The following is a 15,315-nucleotide window of genomic DNA, read 5'->3' on the forward strand; positions in this document are numbered from 1 at the left end:
GCTCAGCGGCATCCCCCCACCCGCTTCGATCGCCTTCGGCGATCTCCGATCAAGAAATCCCGTTCAAAGAACGGGATTTCCTGGAGGGCTTCCCCCGTCGCCATGGCGACGGGGCGGGATGATGTCAGCGACGTCGGGACGTCATTGGGAGTCCCGATCCACCCCTCAGCGCTGCCTGGCACTGATTGGCCAGGCAGCGCACGGGGTCTGGGGGGGGGCCCGCGCGCCGCAACAGATAGCGGCGATCGGGCGCGGGCCGGCGGCGATCAGTGTGCTGGCGCAGCTAGCAAAGTGCTAGCTGCGTCCAGCAAAAAAAAAATTATGTAAATCGGCCCAGCAGGGCCTGAGCGGCACCCTCCGGCGGCTTACCCCGTGTCACACACAGGGTTACCGCTAAGGAGGTTAAGCTGGACGACTTTCAAAGTCCTGGAGAGGGCTGTTATCTGACTTTTATTATCTCAACTGTAAAGGCCCATACACACGTCGGATTTCCGCGAACGACGGGTCGTTTGAACGTCCCGTCGTTCCGTCGTTCGCCCGCTAAATCGGGCGTGTGTACAGACTATCGTTCGTTTGATAAGAGTGGGTTTGAGCGATCCGCCCGGCGGATCTCTTAAACTCACTCTTATCAAACGAACGATAGTCTGTACACACGCCCGATTTAGCGGGCGAACGACGGAACGACGGGACGTTCAAACGACCCGTCGTTCGCGGAAATCCGACGTGTGTATGGGCCTTAAGTGTACTGTTTACTTTTTCTCTGCTAGTGGAGAGGTCATTACTTCACAGACTGCTCTGAAAGACTCATTTTGAATGCTGAGTGTTGTGTAATCTGCACATATTAGAGAATGATGCAATGTTAGAAAAAACACTATATACCTGAAAATAAAAATATGAGAATATTTTCTTTGCTGCTAAACTTCTAGTAATTATTCATAGTACACAACCAATTCATTATATCATTTTTTTTTTTTTTTGCTTCAGTGTTTCTTTAAATTATATAAATGTGGTTCTTGAATTGTATAAATGTACTTGGGTTTACTAAAACCAGTTTTTATTATTACTTTTTATCCAGGTGATGCATCATACTGTACTCCAGAGTTGTACAAGGAGTGTGCAGACCCAGCACTAGGTGAGTTTGGATTTTACTGTCATTCAGAGTTTTATCAAGAGTAGCAATGTGATTCCCTTGAGGGATATCTGTACTTATAAAGTACTTATTCTCCCTATCCTAAATTTCCCATGTGTCACCTTTTCATTGAAGTTTAGTGCATATGATTTGGAGATGCTCAAAATGACAGATATACTGGACCTTTGTGACCATATTTAGTATTTTTATGTCAATGACCCCCTTTGTCTGCCTCCTGGCAATATCAGTCTCTCATCTCATGATATGTACACCATCTGAGATTTGTTATTAATAGCCAGAAAGTAAACTGCCAAATTATGGATATCAGAAAAATGTAAAGGTAATATTACTGTGTGTCCATAATATTACTGTATAAGAGGGAATAGTTTATGAAGATCAAGGCTCTCCCTTTAAGGTCTGGAAGATTAGAGGTTTGTGGTCCATAAAGCATAAATGAATTGTGAACTGAGGTTTAATTCATGTTGTCACATTATTTCTATTTGATTGGTGCTTTACACTCTCTGCATAATATCTGTTAACTGTTTTTCTTCTCTGTGATCTATGAACTGGACCAACGTACATGTTATGATGTGTAATATAAAAAAAAAAAAAACATGATAGCGACGCTATTTAGTAAAAAAAAAAATATATATAATTCTGCAGCCGCGTAGCTTCCCTAATGGGGTATGTATGGGTTTGGTGTCAGTGCGCTCTGCACCAATGTCAGGCATAGAGAGAACAGTTGCTAATGCTCTGGAAGTTTGGGTATGCAACTCAATTTTCAAATTACAGTGGGGATCAGGAACAAAGCATGGAGCATAGCAGTAGGAAAACAGAGGCGCCAGCAGGATAAAAGCGGATACAAACTTTAAAATTTGCTTTAAGGAAATGGTGGACTTACCTCCATAGAGCAGACATGAAAGACTGTCTGAATAGTAGCAATCACATTTATTAAATAGTACCCCAAAAAAAGTGCAACACGTTTCGCAGGCCCAGCCCGCTTCATCAGGCAATAAACGTGGGGACAAAACAGAATTTCGGCAATAGCAGGTGTAGCACCTGAGTCACTGAGGTGCTACACCTGCTATTGCCGAAATTCTGTTTTGTCCCCACGTTTATTCCCTGATGAAGCGGGCTGGGCCTGCGAAACGCGTTGCACTTTTTTGGGGTACTATTTAATAAATGTGATTGCTACTATTTAGACAGTCTTTCGTGTCTGCTCTATGGAGGTAAGTCCACCACTTCCTCCCAGCAAATTTTAAGGTTTAATTCGCTTTTATCCTGCTGGCACCTCTGTTCTCTTACTGCTATACCGTGTCAACCCCTGGTGGAGGGGTGATCTACCCCCTTTTCTGATCTACAGAGAGCGACTTCTTATCCCTGAGTGAGGACAGGTCTAATCTCCTCACCTGCCTATACAGTGGTTGCCTTTGTGTTAACCCATGTTTGTGAGTATAATTTTCTCACGATAACCTTTACTTCATTTATGCTTAACATACTACACTATATTGGGCTCTCGGTTTCTCTACACCTTAAAGCATGGAGCATAATAGCATGGCTTCTGATGGGCAGTGTAAAGAGGAGAACAATGCATTTGGCCATTGGGTTGTCAGTAGTGTTGGGCGAACATCTAGATGTTCGGGTTCGGGCCGAACAGGCCGAACATGGCCGCGATGTTCGGGTGTTCGACCCGAACTCCGAACATAATGGAAGTCAATGGGGACCCGAACTTTTGTGCTTTGTAAAGCCTCCTTATATGCTACATACCCCAAATTTACAGGGTATGTGCACCTTGGGAGTGGGTACAAGAGGAAAAAAAAATTTAGCAAAAAGAGCTTATAGTTTTTGAGAAAATCGATTTTAAAGTTTCAAAGGGAAAACTGTCTTTTAAATGCGGGAAATGTCTGTTTTCTTTGCACAGGTAACATGCTTTTTGTCGGCATGCAGTCATAAATGTAATACATATAAGAGGTTCCAGGAAAAGGGACCGGTAATGCTAACCCAGCAGCAGCACACGTGATGGAACAGGAGGAGGGTGGCGCAGGAGGAGAAGGCCACGCTTTGAGACACAACAACCCAGGCCTTGCATGAGGACAAGAAGCGTGCGGATAGCATGCTTTGTACCACCATGCAGTCATAAATGTAATAAAGATAAGTGGTTCAATAAACAGGGACCACGCGGCAACGCTAACCCAGCAGCAGCACACGTGATGGAACAGGAGGAGGCGCAGGAGGAGAAGGCCACGCTTTGTGAGACACAACAACCCAGGCCTTGCATGAGGACAAAAAGCGTGCGGATAGCATGCTTTGTACCGCCATGTAGTCATAAATGTAATAAAGATAAGAGGTTCAATAAACAGGGACCACGCGGCAACGCTAACCCAGCAGCAGCAGCAGCAGCAGCACACGTGATGGAACAGGAGGAGGCGCAGGAGGAGAAGGCCACGCTTTGTGAGACACAACAACCCAGGCCTTGCATGAGGACAAAAAGCGTGCGGATATAGCAGCAATGCTTTTTGCCGCCATGCAGTCATAAATGTAATACAGATGAGAGGTTCAATAAACAGGGACCGGAAACGCTAAACCATCCCAGATGTTCATCGGTCATGTTACTTGGTTGGGGTCCAGGAGTGTTGCGTAGTCGTTTCCAATCCAGGATTGATTCATTTTAATTTGAGTCAGACGGTCTGCATTTTCTGTGGAGAGGCGGATACGCCGATCTGTGATGATGCCTCCGGCAGCACTGAAACAGCGTTCCGACATAACGCTGGCTGCCGGGCAAGCCAGCACCTCTATTGCGTACATTGCCAGTTCGTGCCAGGTGTCTAGCTTCATGCCCGGTTTCAGGTCCAGCGGTGCCAGCCACAAATCCGTCTGTTCCTTTATTCCCCTCCAAATTTCCTCCCCTGTGTGCTGCTTATCCCCAAGGCAGATCAGCTTCAGCAACGCTTGCTGACGCATGCCAACAGCTGTGCTGCACTGCTTCCACGATCCTACTGCTGCTGGTGCTGGGTTAGCATTTCCGGATGAGGTACAGCTTTGAGATGCGTTGGAGGAGAAGGAGTCAGAGAGGTAGGTGCTGCTGTTGTTATCCAGCTGTTTGCGGCGTGGGCAACACCCGCGCCGTAGCAGGTGAGGAATCGCTGCCAGGCTCCACAAGGTTCACCCAGTGCGCGGTAAGGGAGATGTATCGACCCTGGCCGAACGCACTCGTCCAGGTGTCAGTGGTGAGGTGAACCTTGCAGGCAACGGCATTCTTCAAGCTTCGGGTTATTTAGCTGACCACGTGCTCATGCAACTCAGGCACTGCAGAGCGCGCAAAGTGGTAGCGGCTGGGAACCACGTAACGTGGGATGGCCACTGACATCATGCCCTTGAAGCTGTTTGTCTCCACCACTCGATATGGCAGCATTTCGCAGGCCAGAAGCTTGGCTATGCTGGCTGGCTGTTACTGCCACGGCCCGGGGGTCATTTGCTGGCAATTTCCTCTTGTGCTCAAACATCTCAGAAACAGACAACTCAACCGTAGCGCTGCACACCGAAGGGCTGTTGGTTGTTGTGTTTGATGAACACTGGGAGACCTCAAGAGCACTAGTCCGGAAAGTGACAGTGTCAGCATCGTCTGATGTTTGTGAATGTTGTGAACCACGCAATGGCTGGGCTACTGCTGCTGCTGAGGCGGGTCTGGTGGTGAGTCTGGTGAACCCAAGGGAGGCAGTGTTGCTGGTGGTACCCTGTCCTGCCGCGTTTGCCCACAGAGTGGGATGTTTGGATAGAATGTGGCGGCTCATGCTGGTGGTGGAGAGGTTGTTAATACTTTTCCCCCTGCTCAGGCGGGTCTTGCACACCTTGCAAATCGCCATGGTAACATCCTCAGTGCAGTCTTCAAAGAAAGCCCAGACTTTAACTGGCTGAGGACTCGGACCTCGTGCGTGATGTGCTGGTGCTGCTTAACCCACTGCTGGACGCTTGAGAGGTCATCCAAGTAATTATCTGGTCCTGTTCTTTTGGATCTGTGAGGGTTGTTGTCCTGGACAACATGGGCAGTATTGAGTGGGTTTTCTTGGGTGCTCCCCTGTGGCCTGTACGTGAACCGTCAGGGGAAACACCTCTTCCCTTGCCCCTCCCTCTTTCACCGGATTTCTTCCTCATTTCACTTATCCTTAAAGTACACGCTGACTGGCAGCAGTACAGTGGCAGTACAGAAATGCTATACAGTGGTGGGTGAGCGGTGTACCACTATTGTCAGCAGTGACACAGAGCACAATGCTATACAGTGGCGGGTGAGCGGTGTACTACTGTTCCCAGCAGACACAGAGTGGAAGTAAACACAATGCTATATAGTGTGGCTGAGCCGTGTACACAGAGTGGCATTAAACACAATGCTATATAGTCTGCTATATAGTCACCCCGAACAGGGTGATGTTCTGCAGAACCCGAACAGTGGCAAACACTGTTCGCCCAACACTACTGGGAGGGAACGCAGATTTTAGTACCTAAACACACGATACAACATGTTTTCCGGGGTCGGACTCTGAGGCACATACAGATGGTCCCGATCATCATCCTCATCATACAACTCTTCTCCTGAGTCTGACCCACCCACCACCTCTGCCACCCCAACATCCCCAGACACAGACCCCTCATCGTCCTCAACATTAACTTGGGATGCTGGCCTGAGCCAGACCTCCTCCTCCACATCAGGCCCCATCATCTCCTCAATGGCAGCCCTCATTAATCGCTCTGGCGACGGACTGATGGACACAACGTTCTCCTCCGGGGAGGGCTGCTGCTGACCACTGGCTGCTGGGGTGGATGTTATAGCTTGCGTGGGGCGTTGGCTGTTGCTGTTGTTGGGAGTGCTGCTCACAGCGGAGGTCTCTGGGGAACTCATGTTGAGCTCATATAGTGGTTGACGGTGAGTGGAGTATTACTGATCCCAGCAATATACACACTGACTGGCAGAGTACGCAATGCTATATAGTGTGGCTGAGCGAGGTACACAGAGTGGCAGTAAACAGAATGCTATATAGTGTGGCTGAGCGAGCGGTGTACCACTATTCCCAGCAGACACAGAACAGTGAACAGAATGCTATATAGTGTGGCTGAGCGAGCGGTGTACCACTATTCCCAGCAGACACAGAACAGTGAACAGAATGCTATATAGTGTGGATGAGCGAGCGGTGTACCACTATTCCCAGCAGACACAGAACAGTAAACAGAATGCTATATAGTGTGGCTGAGCGAGCGGTGTACCACTATTCCCAGCAGACACAGAACAGTGAACAGAATGCTATATAGTGTGGCTGAGCGAGCGGTGTACCACTATTCCCAGCAGACACAGAACAGTGAACAGAATGCTATATAGTGTGGCTGAGCGAGCGGTGTACTACTGTTCCCAGCAGACACAGAACAGTACACAGAATGCTATATAGTGTGGCTGAACGAGCGGTGTACTACTGTTCCCAGCAGACACAGAACAGTACACAGAATGCTATATAGTGTGGCTGAACGAGCGGTGTACCACTATTCCAAGCAGACACAGAACAGTGAACAGAATGCTATATAGTGTGGCTGAGCGAGCGGTGTACCACTATTCCCAGCAGACACAGAGTGGCAGTAAACAGAATGCTATATAGTGTGGCTGAGCGAGGTACACAGAGTGGCAGTAAACAGAATGCTATATAGTGTGGCTGTGCAAGCGGTGTACTACTATTCCCAGCAGACACAGAGTGGCAGTAAACAGAATGCTATATAGTGTGGCTGAGCGAGGTACACAGAGTGGCAGTAAACAGAATGCTGAGCGAGCGGTGTACTACTATTCCCAGCAGCGACACACAATGACTGGGGGGGACCCTGGCTAGCGTGGCTGGAGCGCGAACTACCCTGCCTGCCTACCCAAAGCTAAACCCACAGACAAATGGCGGAGATATGACGTGGTTCGGGTATTTATTTACCCGAACCACGTGACAGTTCGGCCAATCAGAGCGCGTTCGGGTCCGAACCACGTGACCCGTTCGGCCAATCACAGCGCTAGCCGAACGTTCGGGGAACGTTCGGCCATGCGCTCTTAGTTCGGCCATATGGCCGAACGGTTTGGCCGAGCACCGTCAGGTGTTCGGCCGAACTCGAACATCACCCGAACAGGGTGATGTTCTGCAGAACCCGAACAGTGGCGAACACTGTTCGCCCAACACTAGTTGTCAGGTCTTTAAGCAACCATTCTAGATTCTCAACCAAGATGTCCCCTAATGGCTGCCTCCGGCAAATTCGGTCAGGTGTGTGTGCTTCAGCTGCCTCCGAACATAACTGCTCTCTTTTGCTTGCTCTGATTTAAGTTGCCCCTTAAGGGCCCACCAGGAAACCTTTAGCCTGGGGCCCGCTGCCCCCCCCCCCCCGACCGATCCCTTCCCCCCCCCCATTTTGGGCTCACATATGCGTGTACGCTAGACATGTTGCAATATATATATATATATATATACATATATATATATATATATATATATATATATATATACACACTCAGAATTTTGTAGGACATTAGATTATGGTAGAGAATAGATTGTGAGCACTTCTGAGGACAGTCCCCAATAGGGGGAAGTCCAATTAAATGGACATGATGGGTCATGAGCAGACTTAAAAGTATACAAAATAACAAAAAATACACAAAAATAAGTAGCGGTGTTATTCACAGAGAGTGAGTTCGACCAGATGCATTTTAGATAAAATAATCAAGTAGTTACATGCCTCATGATAATTCATCAAGTAGTCAAATGCCACAAAATAAAAATATTTAGTAGTCCAGTGCTGTCCAACTTTGCGGGCATGGAGGGTCATTTTTTTTTTACCAGACCACCCCCCCCCCCCCCCCCCCCCAAAAGAAAAAAAAAATCTAGCAGCAGTTTCCCCACAAAAAGCAACCAGCTTGTTGGCAGATTTCCCCACAAAATGCAACCAGATTGTTGGCAGATTTCCCCTCAAAATGCAACCAGATTGTCAGCAGATTTCCCCACAAAATGCAACCAGATTGTTGGCAGATTTCCCCTCAAAATGCAACCAGATTGTCAGCAGATTTCCCCACAAAATGCAACCAGATTGTCGGCAGATTTCCCCTCAAAATGCAACCAGATTGTTGGCAGATTTCCCCACAAAATGCAACCAGATTGTCGGCAAATTTCCCCACAAAATGCAACCAGATTGTCGGCAAATTTCCCCACAAAATGCAACCAGTTTGTCGGCAGATTTCCCCACAAAATGGCAGATTGAAGAGCAGCACGGAGGGGGGGGGGGGGCAGCACGGAGGGAGGGCAGTCTCCCCTCACTCACCTGGGGGCCCCCCCTTCGCCGCTCCCCCCTCCAAGCTAGAATGTGCAGCGGGCGGCAGCGAGCGGGCAAAACTGTCTACTTACTATTTCCTTCATCCCGCTCTCTGCATGCCGCTGCTCTGGTCTTCTCTGCTGTCCAATCATGCTCTCACAGGAAGCACAGTCAGTGAGAGCGTGATTGGACAGTACAGCAGAGAAGACCAGACTAGAGTAGTGGCACGCAGAGCGGGAACCAGGAAGTAGTAAGATGATCGGTTCCCCACTCGCTACTGCTCTGGTCTGCCGCCCGCTGCACATTGTAGCTTGGAGGAGAAGCGTGGAAGGGGGGCCCCCAGGTGAGGTAGGGGGGAGACTGCCACCCCAGCCCGCTGCTCTTTGCCCGCCGCTGCTTCTCCTTCCTGCGCTGTGCTCCCTCCTGCAGTGCTCGGGGCCCCCAGGGGCCACAAAAAGGGAGGCCTACCAGGCGAAATCACAAGCTCCCGCCGGCCCTGTCTGAGCCTGCTCAGGGACCACCACAGTCCTAGCAGAGGCTCTCATTATCTCTAGCCCTATTAGGTAGCAAAGTCCACCAGCACGCCAAATCAGCGCTGATTGCACATTTTTATTGTGCTCGGAAACCCCAATGAATCAGACAGTTGTTTTGGGAGCTATGCAGTCTCCCTCTTTCAGGGCTTGTGGTATGCTACGAGGCGGTGAGTGTGACAGATATGTTCTGCGTAAAACTCTTTAAAGGTTCTGTTTTCCTTTAACCACCAATTTCTGCACTATGTGGCATGAAACTCCCCCATTAGCATTTGCCGCTCTGAACTGGTGAATCTGTTTTCCAGTAATTTTCTGTGAAAACCTGCGCTGATCTTTTCTCTAAATCCATATTCACCGCCTGATGTCTCCATTTGCATTTGCTGGCATTTTCCCTCTGCGACGTTTGTCGGACAGATTTATGTAACTAAAATGCAAAGCCCACGGATGCTCTGGGTCTGCTGAAGGCACGGCTATCTGCACCGCTGGATGCAGCCTCACGTGTACAGGGATAATAATAATAATACAGCTTTGTGAACTCTCCTATAATTGTCTATGCATTTTATGGTCCAGATTCTCACATCTGAGGACTATTTTTCCTGTTTCAGCTTGAGCACATTAGCTGGATGCCGTCACACCCCTGATTCCTTTGTCCTCTTCTCCGTTCTACTCCTGCAGATTTCCTGGTGGAAAAGGATAATGACTACTGCGTGTGCGAGACTCCATGTAACATGACACGGTATGGGAAGGAGCTGTCCATGGTGAAAATCCCCAGTAAAGCCTCTGCACGCTATCTGGCCAAGAAGTACAACAAAAGCGAACAGTACATAGCGTAAGTTGGATGATAAATGATATATAAACAAAGGCACTGAGAAATAAGCTATGTGTTACCTATCCGCATATTGCATGTTAAAAGATCGTAAGAGAAATACCAATGCAGTCATTTTTAAAGTGAACCAAGCACCATTTTTAGCACCCAGAGCATTTCAATAGTACATTTAATATGCATGCCAATAATGTGCCTCATTCATTAAAGAAAACATTTAAATTTTACCTTTGCTTTTTACATTTAAAAGTTTAGCAGAGAGGTTTTTTTTAGCCAACTTCTGAGGCCTGCCCGGCCTCAGAAGCTTCAGGCAGATAAGGACTGATGTAATTATTTTATTGCATACATTAGCAAGAGCAAACAACAAAAGCTTTCATCAGCTTTTAGGGGGCAAGTAGATTAATGGGCAGCTAGAAGAGGAGGGGGAACATAGCAGCTCCTATAGCTATTAGAAAAAAAAGGGGGAAAAAAGTGGTGCTTGGCTCTCTTTAAGTTAAACCTGAAGTGAAAGTGGCCTGGTAAGATAAACACTTGCTGGTGGAAACATGCAAATTCATACAGCTCCAGATAGTACGCCCTGCGGGAGATACAAATAAATGCAGCATTTGTCCATAGGCTCCACCTACTTGTAGGCAGCGGAAGTCTATCACACTTTAAATATATACTGCCAACAGCAGGTGAAACTTGGCAGAACACCATTCCCGACAAGTTGCATGGTTTTAGGGTCAATAATGGGGCTGAGAGGAATTCTACCTCACCTTGGAGACCCACAAGTAGGGATAGTCAATGAGACGCAAATGATTTCGAGTTGATGTAGCATTATGCAAATGTATGCAGTTTGAACATAAACTAATCAAATCCTGCTGAACTAAAATTTGATTGGTCCATTTTCAAGCTGCATACATTTGGATACAAAATTTGAATAAGTCTGAATCAACTCAAAATTATTTGCATTTTATTGACCATCCCTACCCACAAGCCCTACAGTATGCTTACAGTATTTTACTTTTCTCCATATTGGAGAACATAACAGTATGGAGAGTTATGGAGTAGGAGTATGACTCAATAGTGGTAGAGTGCAATGTTGATGGGTTGACCTCAGCCCTTGAGATAATAGAAGCCAGTTGGTACTCTTTTGTTCCTATGGACTGACCCTTTATAATTGTCATAACAGTAGACAGAGATCAGCTTTCCTGTTTCCACTTCCTACAATGGCTGAAGTCTATGTGAAGGATTAATTCATTATTCTGAACATAAGGCTGATTGGCATGCTATAATTAATATGCCTGGAGTGTGTGGTGTTACGACTGACACTCTTCATGTCCAGTCAGAGCTCTGGAAACCTCTTCCTGTCTGAAGCGGAGAAAGACAACCAGTTATTAAGCCAGCGATAATGGATTGCTGTATAGGAGGCTCCCAGCTTCTTTAGATATTGCGCCATTCAGAGCACATAGATATTTTGTGCGCCTGGAGTTGAATATTAATTCTCTATGAATAACGCTGTGAATTAATAAAGAATCAGAGATAAAAATAAATGCAAGCATTAGCTCTCGGTGGTAGATACAGTCTTTTCAACCAGTAGAGCTGCTCCAGTCGGTAAAGTACACAGTCTATTGTTTCTGAACCTTTATTGTTGGCAGATGCACCGAGCTAGCGGGGGAGGGAAGAAAGGCAGTATAGTTCTGTAAAGTGCTCTTATGAGCACAAATCAGTCATTTGTAAGATAACTAGCATTGGAATGGACAAGTGAAACACATTGCGCAGAAGACCTCATTATGCGCTTTAACACACAAAGGAGCAATGAGAATGCTATCTGCAGGGAAACTGAGGGATTTTAATCTTTAATAGCAAACATGCCATTTTCATGTTTTAGTACAAGTTTTATAGGGTATGGTCGGTTTGTGTAACCTGTAGTTTACTTAAAGTTAAAGCAGCAGGGACAGCCATACTATCTCAGGTAAAAAAAACTAAACAAAACATATATAAGTAGATAAATACTTGTTCTACTTATACAATGTATGTATTGTACTGTCCAAGTTTTTATTTTAGTGAATTTTATATAGCAATTAAAGAGAAAACTGTTCCAGGCATTTTCCATCTTTGCTGCCTCTGATTGAAGCCAATCCTGATGTAATTTCCTCCTTTACTCTTTTTTTCCCCTAAAGTGCACTATTATATTTAGCTTGCTTTGTAAACACATGTGAGCACAGGATAGGTCGTATTTCAGCAGCTTTTGCACAGGGATGAGGTTTATTATTTTCCTTCTCAGCCTCATGTCACACTGAACTGCCCTCAGCCAGTCAGTGAGGAGCAGGAATGTGGGAGGGGCGATAACAAGCTTCCCTTCCCCCAGCAATGTGCCAGAATAGAGCCAGGCTGACTGAGATAAGATTCATTGCAGAAGAAACATGATTATATTGGAATGCTTGTGATGCAGACTGCATGTAGTCTACATAATAAACACAGAGCAGTAGGTAAATGGAATTCGATTTTGTGGCTTACAATCCCGGTTTAATGGTAAAGCACACCTGAAGTGGAAGGGATATGGATGCATATTTATTTCCTTTTAAACAATACTAGCTGCTTGGCATGCTGGTGATCTTTCTGGCTGTAGTAGTGTCTGAATCACACACCCGAAACAAGCATGCAGCTGATCCAGTCATGCTTCAGTCAGAGCATCTGGTCTGCATGCTTGTTCCAGGTCTGTGGGTGAAAGAGCATCTGATCTGCGTGCTTGTTCCAGGTCTATGGATAAAAAGCATCTGATCTGCGTGCTTGTTCCAGGTCTATGGATAAAGAGCTTCTGATCTGCGTGCTTGTTCCAGGTCTATGGGTGAAAGAGCATCTGATCTGCATGCTTGTTCCAGGTCTATGGGTGAAAGAGCATCTGATCTGCGTGCTTGTTCCAGGTCTATGGGTGAAAGAGCATCTGATCTGCATGCTTGTTCCAGGTCTATGGGTGAAAGAGCATCTGATCTGCATGCTTGTTCCAGGTCTATGGGTGAAAGAGCATCTGATCTGCATGCTTGTTCCAGGTCTATGGGTGAAAGAGCATCTGATCTGCATGCTTGTTCCAGGTCTATGGATGAAAGAGCATCTGATCTGCGTGCTTGTTCCAGGTCTATGGATGAAAGAGCATCTGATCTGCATGCTTGTTCCAGGTCTATGGGTGAAAGAGCATCTGATCTGCATGCTTGTTCCAGGTCTATGGATAAAGAGCTTTTAATACTGTGACCTGTTGCAAAACCTTTTAAGCTTTGTCTAAACAATAAAACGACCTTTTTCTATTTTTGCAAGACCTTTGTCACGTCTAGTTTGTCTCTAATTACAAGAGTGTGGGTCAAGTCCAAAACTACTAGCAAATTAAGGAATATTAGGATCGTGGTCCCTCCTAACTCCAAATTCCCCCCTTTCCCATTTTACTGCTGCACTGAGTAATCTCAGAAAGTGGACCTAATCTGTTGTGGCGGTGCTTTGCATGGGTGTGGAGCAGGGCATGGAACGTTGATTGCTGTGACTGTGTTGTGGTTCCGATTTCTGGAGAGTCTTACGTATAACTACCAAGATGGCATACCATATCAGCGATGAGCTTCAGTTAGAGATACAGGAAGCCTTTATGAACAATGAGGCTAACAATGAGGTTTTGACTGAGCATACTAGTGGTTCACCTACAGGTGATAACAAAGAACTGAGGGGTAGGTTCAGACAATATAGGAACACGATGAATACATTTTTGAGGAGGAAATGGAATGTGTCTTCTCTGGAGGGCTATTTGAGGGCAAAGATTGTGCCCCCGGGCCTCCGTGAGAAGACAATCCCAGCCCCCCATTTACAAAATGAAAGGTTTCTTGCAGTTTGGGAGGAAGATTGTGTAAAACGAGGATTGGTGGTGACACAAATTGTAGTGGATGAGGAAAAAATCCAACTGGAGGAATTAAGTGAGGAGATAGAAAAACAAAAACAGGATTTAGATCAAGCAAAAGATGCCCCTTTATTTGAGAAGTTTAATGAACAGGTGAGGAAGGAAGTAGAGAAATATAATGCCTTTCTTAAAAGGACCAAACAGAAAAAGTTTGACCAGGACAGGTTGGAATGGCAAAGCAAGCCGCATTTTCCACTAAGTTTAAAAATAAGTCGGAGACGGCGGAGAAAAGGTAAGAATCCACCCCACCGCCCAGGTGAGACATCGGGCTCGGAATGTGAGGTTTCAGAGGGTGAGGAACCACTTGGTAGGTCAGTTTCTTTTTTAGGGACCCCTGCGCCCCCCAAGGGCATACTGAAGGTGACAGGAGACAAAGATGTAGGAGTAGATTTGGGCCAGGAAGAGGAGGAGCCCCCGGAGGAGGAGGGTGGAGGAGGGGCGAACAAGAAGGGAATTACAAAACAAACGGGGCAACAGACCAAGATGGAATTGAGGAGCAAAAAGATGTAGTAGACATGAGTGCCTTTGGAGGTCAGTCAGTCATCAATCTGTCCAAGGTTAAACTTACCCCTGATCACTTGTCGCTCCTGGGTAAGGGATTGTCTTTCTCGCCAGTAGGGGGCACTGATGAGTTTACTATCTATAAAGACGTCTGTATGTTTCTCAGGAGGGTGCAGTTGAGGCTTGAATTTGAAGGCTCCAATGTTGAACGGAGTGACGGTGCCATTGACTTGGACGAAGGGGCTTTGGAACAGGAGGAAGACTGGCTATCATCAGTCAACTTCCCCCAACATGTGAAAGTACGCCCCAAGTCCAACTATATGCCAGCGTTAAATGTGAACAGGCACCTGTGCACCTTCCTGGAGCTTTTTGAGCGGGAAATTGGTGGGTATTGTTGGGATGCTCCAGGCGTTGAAGACAATCTCTCCCCAGGTGAGAGATGGGCATTGGATGATTTGAAGAACAAACCAGAATTGGTGATAAAACCAAGTGATAAGGGGGGGAACATCGTTCTAATGGACAGGACAATGTATGTCAATGAGATTCAGAGACAATTGGGTGATTCTTGCACCTATGCTAGGATAGAGTGTGATCCCTTTAGACAGGTGGTGGATGAGCTGAATTACCGGTTACTCCTGGGTTTGAGGCATGGCATCCTGGATCAAAATGAGTACAAGTACATGTCGGTGGAGCATTTTACGAAACCTACTATATATGTTCTTCCGAAAGTGCATAAGGGTGTAATGCCTCCCCCAGGTCGACCAATTATTTCGGCTGTGGCAGGACCATGTGAAGCTGTAGGAAGGTATCTTGATCAAAAATTACAACCCCTAGTAAGGAAGTTGCCATCCTATGTCCGTGACTCAATGGAAGTTCTCAATAGACTTAGTAACTTTGTGATAGATGATGGGTGTATTTTGGCCTCTATAGATGTAGAAGGGCTATATACATCAATTCCCCACAGTGTAGGTTTAGGGGCCCTTGAATATATTCTCTTTGAAAACTATCCCCTTCATACCATTCACAATTCTTACATAGTGGAGTTGATGTCCTTTGTCCTGCATAACAACTTCTTTGTCTTTGGGGGTCGCTA

At 46.6% G+C, this 15,315-nt stretch overlaps 1 protein-coding gene across 2 annotated transcripts in view; it reads left to right on the forward strand.

The window, feature by feature from the left end:
- Positions 1-15,315, forward strand: part of ASIC1 (acid sensing ion channel subunit 1) — a 387,423-nt gene that overhangs the window by 318,616 nt on the left and 53,492 nt on the right. For both annotated transcript variants that reach the window (XM_068267255.1, XM_068267256.1), the window contains exons 7-8: positions 1,076-1,132; positions 9,652-9,805. In XM_068267255.1, the coding sequence (XP_068123356.1) occupies positions 1,076-1,132; positions 9,652-9,805 (211 nt within the window). The remainder of the gene's footprint in view (positions 1-1,075; positions 1,133-9,651; positions 9,806-15,315) is intronic.

This window comes from Hyperolius riggenbachi, chromosome 2 (genome assembly GCF_040937935.1).
Source record: "Hyperolius riggenbachi isolate aHypRig1 chromosome 2, aHypRig1.pri, whole genome shotgun sequence".
NCBI classification, from domain to species: Eukaryota; Metazoa; Chordata; class Amphibia; order Anura; family Hyperoliidae; genus Hyperolius; species Hyperolius riggenbachi.